The 14671-nt window shown below is 41.6% G+C and overlaps 1 protein-coding gene across 4 annotated transcripts in view; it reads right to left on the bottom strand.

Annotated features, from left to right (window-relative positions):
- The window catches only part of KDM4C (lysine demethylase 4C), a 392253-nt gene that overhangs the window by 11626 nt on the left and 365956 nt on the right, over positions 1–14671 (bottom strand). For all 4 annotated transcript variants that reach the window (XM_075931603.1, XM_075931602.1, XM_075931604.1 and 1 more), the window contains one exon: positions 894–1013. In XM_075931603.1, the coding sequence (XP_075787718.1) occupies positions 894–1013 (120 nt within the window). The remainder of the gene's footprint in view (positions 1–893; positions 1014–14671) is intronic.

The raw sequence follows: 14671 nt of genomic DNA on the forward strand, positions 1-14671 counted from the left end.
GACAGAGTTCTTTAGTCTTGTCCACGGTACTCAGTTTTCCTTTCTCGCTAAGTATATAACATTCTGTAATGTTATATATTCATTGTCATTTCATCCCTTTCTCTAAAACGTCTCTAGCTGATTAGACAAGCAACCAGTTTTACCATTAAATAATTACCAAACGATTATATATTTTAGAGCGTTTGTGTGTGTCTGTCTGTCCGCCAGTGACTCCATTTATATAACTCCTAAACAATAAGAGCTAGGAGCACCAAATTTGGTATGTAGCTTCCTCTTATCATAACTAAAAGCAAGGTTTGTGTGTGCCAGGACAATGAGATGCAACTGTTTCGCATCAGACTGAAAGAAAGGGGCGTGATAGCAGGGACAGTTATAGTCACGAATGACCACAGAGGGGCAGCAAGTTCCAGGAGCAGCCCCTTGCCAGCAGCACAGCCCCACAATCCTGGCCTGTCCTAGGGAGCACCTGCCAGCCACCACTTACGTGATCCTGGCAATGCCGGGTAAGTCTTCTAGTGCTTAATAAAAGCACATACCATGGAGAGATCAACACAATATCATACTGCAGTCTTGTTTTACAGGATGTGTTCCACTGAATAATCTGGAGTTCCTATATAAATACACACTCTCTTCCTCTGCAATTTTAAAGCTGCAGGATGCTTCATATCAATAATTAGCTACAGCAACAGCTCAGCAATTGCAAACGTTTGAGGACAACTCTATTTGATAAGCTAAAAGAATTACTGTTCAAAACTCAATACTGACCTCATACCCCTGCCTTCCAAAAAGTTAAAACTGTGGCATGGCCAGTCTGACTTTGGAGTGGAAAGAGACATGAAGACATTTGAAAGTACGTTTCTAACATGCACACAATAAGAAATATGGGTACTCACCTGGTACATGTGAGCTACATTTGTTCCCAGATATTTTGCTCCATACAGTTTTCCATCAGGCCACTTCACTTGCACCACTTCTCCCTCTGCAGGTGGACCCAGCTTCAGACAGTCTCTGCTCTATTTACACAGAAGGGATTGTTTCTCAAGTCAGTGATTAAGCAATTAAATTTTGAAATTGCCAGTAAACTGCTTCTTACAACTTGATAATTAGAGGGGAGTTATCATCATGTGTGTTCCAAGCATTATAATCCTATTAATGGGCCAACAAAACACAATGTTTGTCTTTGTGAGAAGGAACTAGTGACCAAAGCAAAACTTCTAAGAGTTTGATGTCACAATGGGTGTGTCTAGACTACATGCCTCCTTCGACGGAGGCATGTAGATTAGCCAGATCGGAAGAGGGAAATGAAGCCGCGATTAAAATAATCGCGGCTTCATTTAAATTTAAATGGCTGCCCCGATCTGCCGATCAGCTGTTTGTCGGCAGATCGGGGGAGTCTGGACGCGATGCCCCGACAAAGAAGCCTTTCTTCATCGACACAGGTAAGCCTCGTGAAACCAGGCTTACCTGTGTCGATGAAGAAAGGCTTCTTTGTCGGGGCATCGCGTCCAGACTCCCCCGATCTGCCGACAAACAGCTGATCGGCAGATCGGGGCAGCCATTTAAATTTAAATGAAGCCCCGATTATTTTAATCGCGGCTTCATTTCCCTCTTCCGATCTGGCTAATCTACATGCCTCCGTCGAAGGAGGCATGTAGTCTAGACACACCCCTGGTCAAAGTCAAGTGTATGAATCCGATATTTATCAGTAACGGTACTACTTTCCCTCAATTTCATTTTTGTCATATACTGAATATGAGATCAATCAAAACACAGCTACATATTTGCCAAAAGTTCCTGGTGGTTGCTTTTTTTACATATTTAAGCAATTTATATTTTGCTAACACCAATGCATTCCTTCTAGATGTTTGGAGTATACACATGACCAATCGAACTACAAATGTTGAGAGCATCAGCAGGTTCTTTGCTTGGCTGGTAGATATACACAAAAAGAATTTAAAGGTTTACTGGACGTGGCTCCTGGTGTAACATATGCTGTCTTTGAACCACTCACTCTGGCTGTGTCCAGACTCAGGGTTTTTTTTCAAAAAAAGTAGCCTTTTTTCGAAAAAACTTCACCTGCGTCTAGACTGCAGCCACGTTCTTTTGAAATTAAATCGAAAGAATGCGGCTTTTCTTTCGACGGCGGTAAACCTAATTCCACGAGGAAGAACACCTTCTTTCGAAAGTGCTCTTTCGAAAAAAGGCATTCTTGAAAGCAAACAGGCTTTTTAGAAAGAGAGCATCCAGACTCACTGGGTGCTTTCTTTCGAAAAAGCGGCTTGCTTTTTCGAAAGTTCCGCGTGCAGTCTAGACGCTCTCTTTCGAAAGAGGCTCTTTCGAAAGATACTTTTGAAAGACGCTTGCAGTCTAGACATAGCCTCTGTGGGATGCTCTGCCAGACCAGTATAGCCACAGAGCAGAGCACAACATTCCCTATGCACACCTCCACACTCAGAATTGTGTGAAGGACCAGAGAAGTGTCCTTATGTCAACTCTATGCTAGCTGAATAGGCAATTTGTGCATTTTTCCTGGGGATCATCTCTGCGTACTATCCACCCATGTAAAAGAGCCCATAGGTTCAAAATATAACTCAAGTGAGTGCACACATTTGTGTACACGTAAGCACCTGAAAGCGAGTGTCATAGGAACATCCCAATCTATACCGGCAACACATCAGTCACCACATGGTTCAGAATTAATTGCAGACCTAGAACTGAAATAGCAGGGCTGTTGCCAGATAGGATTGAGATATATTGTTGATTATTTGTAGCTTGCCTAGCAACTAGTTCTAAGTCTAGCAACTGCAGTAATGGTTGCGTTTTGTGCACACCAAATGTTTTTAATATACTTATTAATATTTTCACCACACATCTCACACTTCATTCTGCATTTACACTTGAGAGCGAACATACCCCACCAAAGGGATGAAAACAACACCAACAACAACTCATTTCGCTCTTGGTGGACTGTTACCTTATCGCCTATTGTTTACATCCATGAGCTATAAACGTATGTTGTTGCTAGCCGTATCTCCTAGCTCATAGAGAACCCAGAAGTTTGATTTAACCCCTGAGACCAAGGAAGTGCAAATTACATTCCACTGAGCTTGTTGAGGCAACTGTGCTTTGGCAAGCAGCTCTCCAGACAGGAAACTAGATGGCAATACAGCCACTGCCATCCCTCAGGGATTCTCCCATGGTGACAGTCTGGCATAGGAGCCTGGCTGGCACAGTCTGATGAGATATGCTGAAATATGTGCATTTTCTGACCCAGGCCCTCCTAGCTGGCTCTGCCCAATTTACAGGTTGTGCTTACTAGTTGCAGGCCTTCTACTATAGAGAGGGTAGTGGGCAATTTGCTGTGTTACACTACTCTGTCCTCGATCACACTGCGGATCTAAGACCTGGATTCCCGCAATGGAGTTGCTGTGGCTTCACATTTATTAAACTTCTTCCAAGATTCTTAAACTCATTAATAGCATGAACCATGCCTTAAAAGCTGCTCTCATGACTGCTTCTCCCATTTACAATGACGCTGAAAACACCTGCTACACCATGCTTTTATTTTCCCTCCCTTGCATTTCTTTAGTTAGAAATCTAACAGAAAAAAAAATAAAGCCATTCTGTGTGTCTTGCAGAGGTGAAAGTAAGTGGGTGCACCCTGGTGCGTAGCTCTGGCAAGAACTGTCTGAGTTGTGGTAAAAGACAGCAGGGAGCTATTTAAAGAACTGGCAGGGACCTGGGTTGCAATAGGACAGCACTGTAAACAGCCTTTATGAAATTTTCAGTTACTTTCATGGCTGGTGTCTTGGACATAATTCTAAAACTACTATATAAAACCACGTTCCCCTAAAAAACGAAGTATCTCCTAGTGGTATCAAACCAAACAGTACCTCAAATGAATTACAAACATAGCTCCTATTTGCTCTCCACCATCCAAAAGACAAGCCTGCAGTCCATGAATGTACAACATACCCAGGATAAGGACCATAACTGCTCATACAGAAAAGTAACAGAGGAAGGGATTTAATGTACAGTATTTCAGTTAATTTTTAGTTCAGCTATATGACCAGCCAGCAGTCCAAAGACCACCAGCAAATGCTTTGAGGATTTCAATGGTCTATGGAACACTTTCTGGGAATCACTGTCCTAGATATCCCGTATTCCATTCCACCATGGAGTTCATTGCTTCTATTCTATCACTGGTGCTTTTAATATGGTCTATTTTATCATATTATCTTACTATTGACAAATTGATTCACACACTTTCTTTAGAGGGAAGGTTATCTACATTTATTAGGCAGCAAAAACTGGATAATGTTAATTTGAAACATATAATATGTCAGATGTATAATTAATAGCCTGTACCAGATGTAAATAATCTCCAGATGCAGTAATTTCAGGGTTTCAAGTGTAAATCACGTGTTTGTTCTGGAGTTTCATATATTCTGAGCAGTTAAAGAAATCTTACCATAGCTCATCTTATGTCACATTAGTGGAGCTAACCTGTCGGTACATAAAGCATCAATCAACTATGGAACATATGAGTCCAGCTGCTTATGGCGTTATGAAAATTCATTTATTATCTTAAATCACAGAACTATACACATTGTAAAGCTTTTCTTTTGATGTTCTAAGGTTAATCTAACCTCAGCATTTAATTCTGGGTTCATTAACTGCTTTTCCAATAAGAGAAAATACTTAGCCAAAAATATTTACTAAAGTATCATAATTTAAGAATACCAGAGACAGTTGATTTTTGAATATTTCTAGCTCAATTTTAACTGTTTTGCCTGGCAGTATCATTACAGAATTTAGAATAACTATATTAGGAATTATTTTTTGAATTATACCAATGTAAGAGCTATTGGGTACTTCCGGGCTTTACTTAAAGCAGCACAGACTGAAAAACTAATGCATTCCTCTGCCATGTCATGTGTGAAGTCATATTAAAAGGAACATTCTGTGATGTGGTCATCTAAATCCATGGGACTAAAGTTCATTGCCCGCAAGAGAACCCTCTGTAGATCTGCTCCGTATTTGAAGGGAGTGGCTAAAAGAAGCTGGAAGGTAAAGTGGAAAGGGAAGAAAAAAAATATGGTGCTCTTTAATGTTTCTATTGTGTTGTATTGTAATGTCAGTTAGGATGCATTTATTTTATAGCTAGTATACAGAAAATATTAATTTAAAGAAAATTTTACCTGAAGGATACAAAAAAAGCTAACAAAGAAAAATATTGGTATAGTCAACATAAAGTATTTTATTTTAAAAAAATTCATTTAGCATTTTTTCAAGCAGGGAAGGGAAATAGATAAGGGAATATAATGCAAAGGATCTACAATCAAGAGATTGAAACCGATCAATAAATTAATGCTTTAAGATTGTACATTTCATCTTAAATAAATGAAAAGAAAAAAGCTTACAAAGAAACACCTGTGAATATTATTAACTAGCAAAAATATTACTGATACATTTCTGCTGCATTTAGCAGTAGGAAAGGTCCTTCATTAGGCTAGGTAATTTTCTGCCTTTCAACAGTTAGTATAAAACTCAAGAGGCTTGATCTTTGGTATTAAATGAGTTCCTACCCTTTCGAATTTGCTTCTCTTGCCGTGACTGGTATGTAAAAATGCTTTTGGGAATCAACAACAGGGAGACCACACTCCTGGAGCCACTGTTTATACTTAATATAGTAGGAATGACAATGGCCCATTGGAATATTATTTTAAACAGAGGAAAGGTGCAGGCTACATGGCATCCATGGGAGAAATGGATCAATTCTTGTCCCAAGTTTAAGTACCTCAGCAAGACCTGTAAATGCTAGTGTAAGAAACTATCCTATTAAAAATGGGCAAAATACCCACCCTGGCTTAGTCAAACCGCCAGGGAACTGCCTCCACAGAGCTGGATTTTGTTAATTATTTTGAGGCTACTGGCTCAAGAAACTGGCTTAATATGTGTGGTCATATCACCCACTGGTGGCTGACTCAAGTGAGGATAAAGTGATTTTGGCGATGGACGCAGACCTGATCCTCACACCTATCTTGTCTGTATGTGAGCAGCCACAGGTTTGTTAGACTAAAACATTTTGCTTGAACAGCTGTATTTTACTTCCCATAGAAGTGTGCAATGGGTAAGCAGCCTAGCTCCTGAATGGCTCTGAAAACTGGATTTGAAATCCTCTTTCATACTGGACTAAACTGGAGTGGCAACGTGGCCTCATGCAGCTTCTAAACCTTGGCAGTCCTTCTAGCATCCACCCTCGGGAGAGGCTGACGAGTGGGCTCCAGAAACCTCCCAGTCCCCAGAAGGGTGGGCGTACTAGAACTGGGCTTTTGGTGCTTCTTGAGTGAGTGGAATTGCTATGGAGATTGGGGTTGGACCTCTCAGAATTTTCTGGCTGCTGCTGGGGATGATGCTCTTCAGCCTGGTCTCCTCTCTGAATTAGATCTCAGGGTTGAATATGGAGCAGGGTGCAGGAAAGGAGAGATTGGAGTCAGGTCATGTGTGGGAGAGGGAGGCCACAGGGTTGAATGTGTGAGTGGGAGGGAAGAGGTGAGGAGAGCTTGGAGCTGCCTGAGGGGCAATATGGCAGAAAGAATTTGGGGATGAATGTGGGCAGCAGGCAGGGAATGTGTTTGGAGCTGTGTGTTGAGAGAGAGAGCATGGAATGAGTGCAGACCACGGAAGGGCCAGCTCTGGGCCCCTCTCCTTAGAAAAATTCTGTTTGTGCCCTTATTCCCATTCATACTGTTGCATGTGCGCATTGTGGAATTCCTTACAGCGAGAAGGAAAAAAATCAATTTTGATCTTGATAAGATCAGAACTGTTTTCTGCAGTAGATTGCTAAATCCAGTTCTACCAGCTGCTCAAACACAGCAGGCTTTGAAGGGAAGAGGAGGATGAAATGTTACATTGTAAAAGATACAGGCAGACAGTCATGCTATCAGGACTCAGGCTGACTTCTATAGTCACCAGAATGCTATTGACTGCTAGGAGAGAGAATGCCTTTTTCAGAAACACCAGGTATTTCTTGAGCAGAGCACTAAAACATCCAGATGTCCATCACAGTAAATGGAGATTGTGATTTCCTTTGCATTGGCCCCAGAAATAGATTAGGAAAAAACTGAAAGAGAACTTCAGATACCGAAGTAAAGCCTGTCTGTGGTATACAGAAAAAAAAACCACACTGGAAATATTGTTCACGTTTATCACCCTGAAAAGGTTGCTTCTGTAATGCTGCCAAGGTCTGAATGAGCATTCATTGTCTCTCTAAGTCACAAAGATTCAAACACCTGACTTAGTTGAGATTTCTAAGTTTGTATTCATGAATTGTCACAAGTGGATCTAGCTTGCCAAACTGACTCCTCTGATCTTTTGAGCGCATATGTAATATCTTAACATATTTTTTACAAGTCAGTTTTTCTATAATTTAATCAAGAGTTCTTATGTACACTACAGAGAAGAACCATACTACAGACTTTGTACATACAGAATGACTATGTATTATTTGTGGTATGCATCACCTCATTTGAGAACATGGCATTAACAGAGAGAATGACATCTGTAAGAAATCAGGTCCTCCATTATATGAATAAAGGGCCCAATAAAGCAGCCTTTATTCATAAATATATTCACTGAAATAAATCTTATTTTAAACAGACAGTGGGACTACCTGCCTTTGTAAAGCTGTAGTGCCGGTACCCATTATTTTGTAATAATTTTGTGTTATGCTGTACTGATGCTTCTATATTTGACCTAGGAATAAATGCTTTTGTCACCTGGCAAAAACTGATGCCCCATCACTATCCCTGCTTTCCTTTCATGAAGAAAAAGCCGGTACATTTATGGCTTATTCACATCCTTGTTTTTCACCAATATAATTGATATAAACAATGTGGTCCAGGAAAGCCATCGTTAATTCATGTTTTGAATGCTAGTTAGCTCTGTGCATCTATGATACAGCAGCAAAATAAAAACACGGAAAAGTTCAACATAAAGACTGCCAATGGAAGTTGAGGAGAGATTTTTGCTGGTGAAGCAGTGTTTTAAAGTACCTACATAAAACTCAGTTCCCCTGCGTCCTAACGATTTAAAGACAGGTCACATTTTGGGCTTAACCTTGACAGTGGAAATTATTTTGTACTAATTAATTTGACTAAGTACATTCTAGCCATTTAATTTTGCATGTTGATTTATGCACAACTTTTGTTGAGGTAAATATTTATTTTATTGAGCTACATCATTTTCAGATAATCCACAGTACAAGAATTTCATTTGAAAACACCTTGCCTAATTCCACCTACCTCAGACTACTGTACTTTACTTGCTGGAGGAGGTCTCATTAGACTATCTCCACTTTAATGTGAAGAGAAAGGATTCTAGAAATATTTATACTGTTATAGATGATGGGATTTTCATTGTGATAATTCATAGGCATAACCGCAGGGGTTGGAGTGAAGAGGACATACATCTACCTTTCCATTTAGAAAAATGATGTTGATAACCAGTGGCCCTAATAATCCTCTCAGTCTTTTATTTGTCTTTCTTTTGTTGTTAACTCCATTGCTATGACCATTTATAGTGTTTGATTCTCTTTTCAGACTTACTACACTAAGCAGAACTTTATCTTCTGACATATCTTCTGACTTTGTACAACTTGGCTAAAACAGAATGCCAATAAAGATCATGAGGAGGCACTGAACAGACATGGGCCCTAACTTGGTAAGTTAGATTCTAGATGTGTATTTCAACAGCTCAGACTCACCCTGAATGCTGGAACACTCTGATACAGTCTGCATATTTTGCAAAATCCAAGCTTATCAGCTGCATATCGCTGTTAGTACATGTTGTATCATGTACTAAAGAGGCTTTACAGATTAGTCCTGTCAACTATGATAGGTACACAGTATATACTTGTACACAACAGGGATGTTAAAATGCGTTTAGATAAACATGTAACCGTTGAACATTTCAGCAGTTACACGTTTACACATGGAGGGGAGGTGGCAGCTCCCAGGTGCTGGTGTGCAGGGATCCTGCTTTGAAGCTGGCTCCCCCCAACATCCCCTCCACACTGTATGAGGAGCTGCAGGGCGCTGGTGCTCGTGGGGAACCAGCTTAAAAGCCTGGGCAAGGTGGACAAACCAGAACAAGGTGGGGGAGCCCTGCTCTATACCTGGAAAGGGCAGGGTCTCAGATGCCAGGAGCGGGCAGTAATGGAAGTAAGGGAAACATCACACAGTATTTCCCACTCAGCTGATGTGGAGCAAGACGTAATGTAGAGTTCTAAACAGAAACACAGCAGGGGAACATTGAATCCAGTTTTCAAAATTTGGCTGCATACAGCTAGGCACCTAAATCTGTATGCTAATAGTTGATTTATGTATTTTAAACATGAATCAGTTGAACTGGGCTCCTATATCATAATTCAGGGGACAGCTTTATGCCAGGGATGTGGCCTCCGGCTTACCTGGATCCAGCCCCCGAGGATCAGAGCCTCTCCCCCTAGCACTGGGGAGCTAGCACTGGTGCTCCAGTCCCTCTGCTGTCCCACTACAGGGCTGGGGCACACAAAATGTACTAGGTTGCGCCCTGCTAAGCTCCCCTTGGTGGGTAAGGGGATTGTGGAGAGTGTCTTTCTCCTCATTTTTTTCCTTCACTTGTGTGTGGGACCTGACTGATTTTTCTGTGGATCAGCAGCAGGGCTGGCTTTAACAAGCGTGGGGCCTGATTCTGGAGGCGGGGCCACGCATGTGCCGCGTGCCCACGCATGTGCCGTGTGCCCAGGGGCCTGTACATGCATCGCGCGCCTGGGCCCGGGTGTGATGCAAGCAGTGGCTGCTCTATTTGGGCTGGAGCAGCTCCTGCCTACAGTGGACGCGGGTAGGGGGAGAGCACTTCAGCCTGGCCATGGATCTCCACCCATCTCTCCTTTAATTGATTAACAGTTAAACATTACATTTAACTAATTAACCAGTTAAACAGGATTTTACATGTACAACCCCTCTGCCTTCTTAAACCTCTTCATCCTGTCACCAGATATCACACCCTCCTGTTTTCCATTTGCTGGCTTTAGTCTTTTCCACTAGGTCCTTCCCCTCTCTATCCTTACTTACTCCTCAGTCTTTTTGCATCTCTTCTTTATACCTCTCTTCCTTAAGCCTATATTTACCAGATACTCAACAGTCCATATGCCCTCTAAACTTTCACCTCGCCTCAACAAACACTTTGCCTTGCCTCTTATATCTCGCTGTAAAATTACATGCCCTTTCACAATACTCCATAAATTAAAAGTAAAAGCTACTAAAATCAAACCATTAAAGATAAATTCTCCTGTTCACCATATATATATATATATATATATATATATATATATATATATATATATATAGTACTCCCAGAAATGCCGTTTAAGTTCCAAATGACTGTTTAATGTAAATTGCATCCATATAAACTTTATTTTTAAGACTGGATCAAAGCACAACACTAACTCAAAGCCTTTAATTTTAGGTACTCAATAGTTAAGTTTCTAAAAAACCACCCATAAAGTTTGCATAATACCTAAAATAGGACTACTCAACATGTGGCCCATGGGCGGCATGCGGCCTGTTTGTTTGCAGCCCATGATGCAATTTGGGTTTATCCAGGGCTCAACATGCGGCCGGCAGGTGGGAGCCAAAACAAAAAGGTAGTCAATATAATGGCCTTTTATTGAAATGTGTTTTAGTCGTTAAATTCCTGGACTGTTATTGTTCATTAAAAATGCTGTCATATAGCTAGAAATCAGGTAAATATTGCATTTTATTAATAGCAGCAGAACTGACTTAAATAGGGCCTGTGCGTTGTGTAGTCTTGCCTTAACCTTTGTATTCATACCCGGGGTGAAAGAAGCTATTTGCAAATATTTGTATATATATTTGCATGTATACGCAACCACACTTAAGTTGCAGCCCTTGGCATGTGCTGTAAATATCATTGTGGCCCCCGGGGCTTCCAAAGTTGAGTAGCCCTGACCTAAAACTTCACTGGAAATGGCTACTTCAGAAAAACCCTAAATAATATACAGAAAATTATTTGGAGACTGAGGTCATCTTGTCTTTACTGAAAGGTTTTCAAGCAAATTTACAAACCCTCTCTAGAAAAATGCTTAGCAGCAAAATATCAGCATGGGATCTCTGTAAAACCTATAGAAACAATATAATTATGGAAGGTGTGAAAATTAGACCAGCATGTATGGCTGCTGGACGTCTGCATGCAAATGGTCTTCCAGCTGTCTTTAGGTGAATAGCATTAAGGTATAGCTATAATTTATCCTCCTGAGTTTAGAAATTTAGTTTATTGCAATATCCCACAACGCAGCTATTAAAATGCCCTCATTAGCAAACTCCTCTCTGTAGTAATGAAAATTATCTGAAGATTGTTTCAAACAGAGGCTTAACACAATATGAAGTGTGGGGAAGAAGGAATAAAGAACTCAACTCATGGTGTGAGAGCTGTCATGACAAGTCAGCTCTTATTGTATAAAATACAGGGGAGAACAGGGCTCATGTGGCAGAGTTGCAAAAGGTAACTCAACTGGGATTCCTTGGGAAGACAGAGCATCACCAAGGATTGAACTGAAATGTCAGCAAGCCCATTTTGTGCATGCACTTAATACAGGCTGTCTATTCTACTTACGTTAGTTTAGTGTGTACTAGCTTTCAGCTTTTGGGTAAGTTTCCATAATCATGCTTACAAGAGATTATTTTATAAATAATATGACAAACATATTCACTACTAACCACCTCTGATTCAGGTGAGCTTCTCATATAAACAGTTAAAGTATCATAGTTGAGAAGTGAGAATATATTTTATTTACACAAATCGTTAAAGGGAAGTAAATTGTAGAAATTCTCTGCACATCTCTCATGATATCACAATGCTGTCAAACAATATTTTGGTTTGAAAAATTGATCATGTGCAGTTCCTATACAATTTTCTGAAATCCAAAAACTAGCTTTTCATATGTTCCATATCATTTTGAATGAAAAAGAGTGTTGGTTAATATGCCACAGCCAAAACTTATCTAAGCAGGGACAACTCTTCACACTGCAAGAAAGCACATTAATACACACAAGACAGCAGGCTTTACTTACCATATTGTTAATCTACTTTTAGACTGGTGAGACTTCACTAAAATCAGTGAAACCACATTGGCATAATACTGGACCAAAAGAAAGGTGACTACAGTCCAGTGCATTAGTTACTTGTGTCCAAGGACAATCAGAATGCACAGTACAAAAACTATGCTTAAGCTACTGTCCTTAAAATGTTAATGAACCTTCTTCTACACACTACATTTTATGCTTTCCTTAGAGAGAAAATGAAAGGCTGGATTAAGCAATCCAGAATGATTTCTAATGATTGTTTTGGTATCAATTTAAACAATTAACATTTCAGCTGCAATATAATCTCTCATTGACAACCAAAACAGCTATTAATAGACCCAATAAATGTTTAAATTAACCTTAACTGATAAGTGCAGACTGATACTGTTCTACACTAAGTGGTGACTATTCCAGTTGGAATTGGAGAATTCCTTTTTGGAAAACCCTAGACACTGGTAAGCACCTGGGTTGGGTGCCACACAAGGGGCTGGCACAGAGAGATAGGGCCTAAATTGGGGCTACACTATGCTCCGAAAACACACACTCTCATTGGGGGTGATGTAGAGGTGCACTGCCTCTCCAGGCGATCAGAATACATCCATCAGAATACATTGTGCCTGAAGTGCAGGGGAGCCTAATTTCTGCCTCACCTTTTTGGGAGGTGCAATATGCTCATCCTCACACTGTGCCAGTTGTCCCACCCCTTCCTCATTTACTATGAAGAGGTAAATGCTGCTGTGAATGCCTTTGTACTCAAGACAGTGTTAGCACCCGTTCATGCCCAGCTACTGTACATGGATGTAAAGGTGGGAGGGAGGAAAAAAATGCTTGCTCCCTCCATCTTTCACACACAGGTGTGTCTGGACACAATCTCCAGCACCTGTGTCAGAGGTTGGCGGGCGAGCTGCCATTTGGCCAATTGAAAGGGCAGCACCTGCGGGGGCTATAAAAATCAGGCAGAGACCCAAGGAGTGAGTCAGGAATAGTGGCAAAAGTCAACACTGCAGGTGGCCTCTAGAGAAAGTGGCAGACAGCAGAAAGCCTTCTGCAGGCCCGGCCTGGGATGAGGGAGAAACCGGTTAAAAGACTATAGGTTTAGGACCCAGGAGAAAACTGAAGGCAGGAGGAGAAGCAGCAGGAGCAGAGGAAGTTGCCTGCTGGGTTTAGGCCAGAGAGGGAGGAGTGCAGTGGAGAAGTTTTTCTGCTAACAGCTCCAAGCCTGGAGAGCTGGACCCAGAGAACTAAGGAACGGGGGGAATAAGGGATGCTCCCAGCAGAGAGTCTGTGTGGGTTACTGCTGGGAAATGTGGGGTTGCACACCTGTTGGAAGGACTAGAGTAATGTGTCCTGGCACAAGTATAGGAGAGGGCTTTCTGGATGGGACTGCTATATGACACCCTCAATTGCAAGGGATGTGCGACAGGTCTCAGAGAATGTAAAATCAATAAATGGTCAGGGATGATCATGAGCAATACCCATTCCTCCACAATTACAAGTGCTGCCAACTTGACTCACCCTTCCTAGCTTCCAATCCCACACTACCAAGTTCACAGAATCTGACGGACTAGTTGCCAAAACTATCCTCCTACACCCTTGCTCCTCACGATAAAATCATGTAACTTGTTCTCTTCACCAGAAGGACACGGTTGGTACAGTCACTCTTTATTTTTTCTCTGCATATCAGTTTAAAAAACGATACTCTCCATTTCAGCAGTGTCTTTCACCCAAAGGTCTGACATTTTTACATATATTCATTTAGTCTCTAAGGGTATGTCTACACTACCCTCCTAATCGAACTAGGGTGGTAATGTAGGCATACCGCACTTGCAAATGAAGCCCGGGATTTGAATTTCCTGGGCTTCATTTGCATAAAGCCGGCCGGCGCCATTTTTAAATGCCGGCAGTTCGAACCCTGTGCCGCGCGGCTACACGCAGCACGGAGTAGCTAGTTCGGATTAGGCTTCCTAATCCGAACTAGCTGTACTCCTCATTCCACGAGGCTTCATTTGCAAGTGCGGTATGCCTACATTACCCTCCTAGTTCGAATTAGGAGGGTAGTGTAGACATACCCTATGTCCCAAAGGGCATGTCTACACTAAGAAATAATTTTTAAATAAGTAAAACCAAAATAATTCCCAAAATATCAAAATCGAAATATTGCATCCACACGACAGGGGAGCATTTGAATTGCTCAGAATTATTTCAAAACAGCACATCCACACTGACTGGAACCTGCCTTGGATTTAGAGCCCCTGGAAGCACTCTGGCCAGGGCACCAGGAGAGCAGATACTTCCTGTGGCTGCTTGATCAGGCAAGCTGTAATGCGTACTTTCAGGGGCTCCTCTCTATGGCTGCGTCTCACACACCGCTGCTCCACTGGGTACCCCCTTGCTATTTGGGACCCAAAACAGATGCAGTGTACTCTGGTTGCTCTTGCGGATGTCACAGCACTGACACCATGGAGCTGGAACTGCTGCAAAGCAGTGCCAGGCTCACGGGCCTCGTGCTGTGCCTGATAGCA

The sequence above is a fragment of the Pelodiscus sinensis genome, chromosome 6 (genome assembly GCF_049634645.1).
Source record: "Pelodiscus sinensis isolate JC-2024 chromosome 6, ASM4963464v1, whole genome shotgun sequence".
In the NCBI taxonomy this organism is placed as follows: Eukaryota; Metazoa; Chordata; order Testudines; family Trionychidae; genus Pelodiscus; species Pelodiscus sinensis.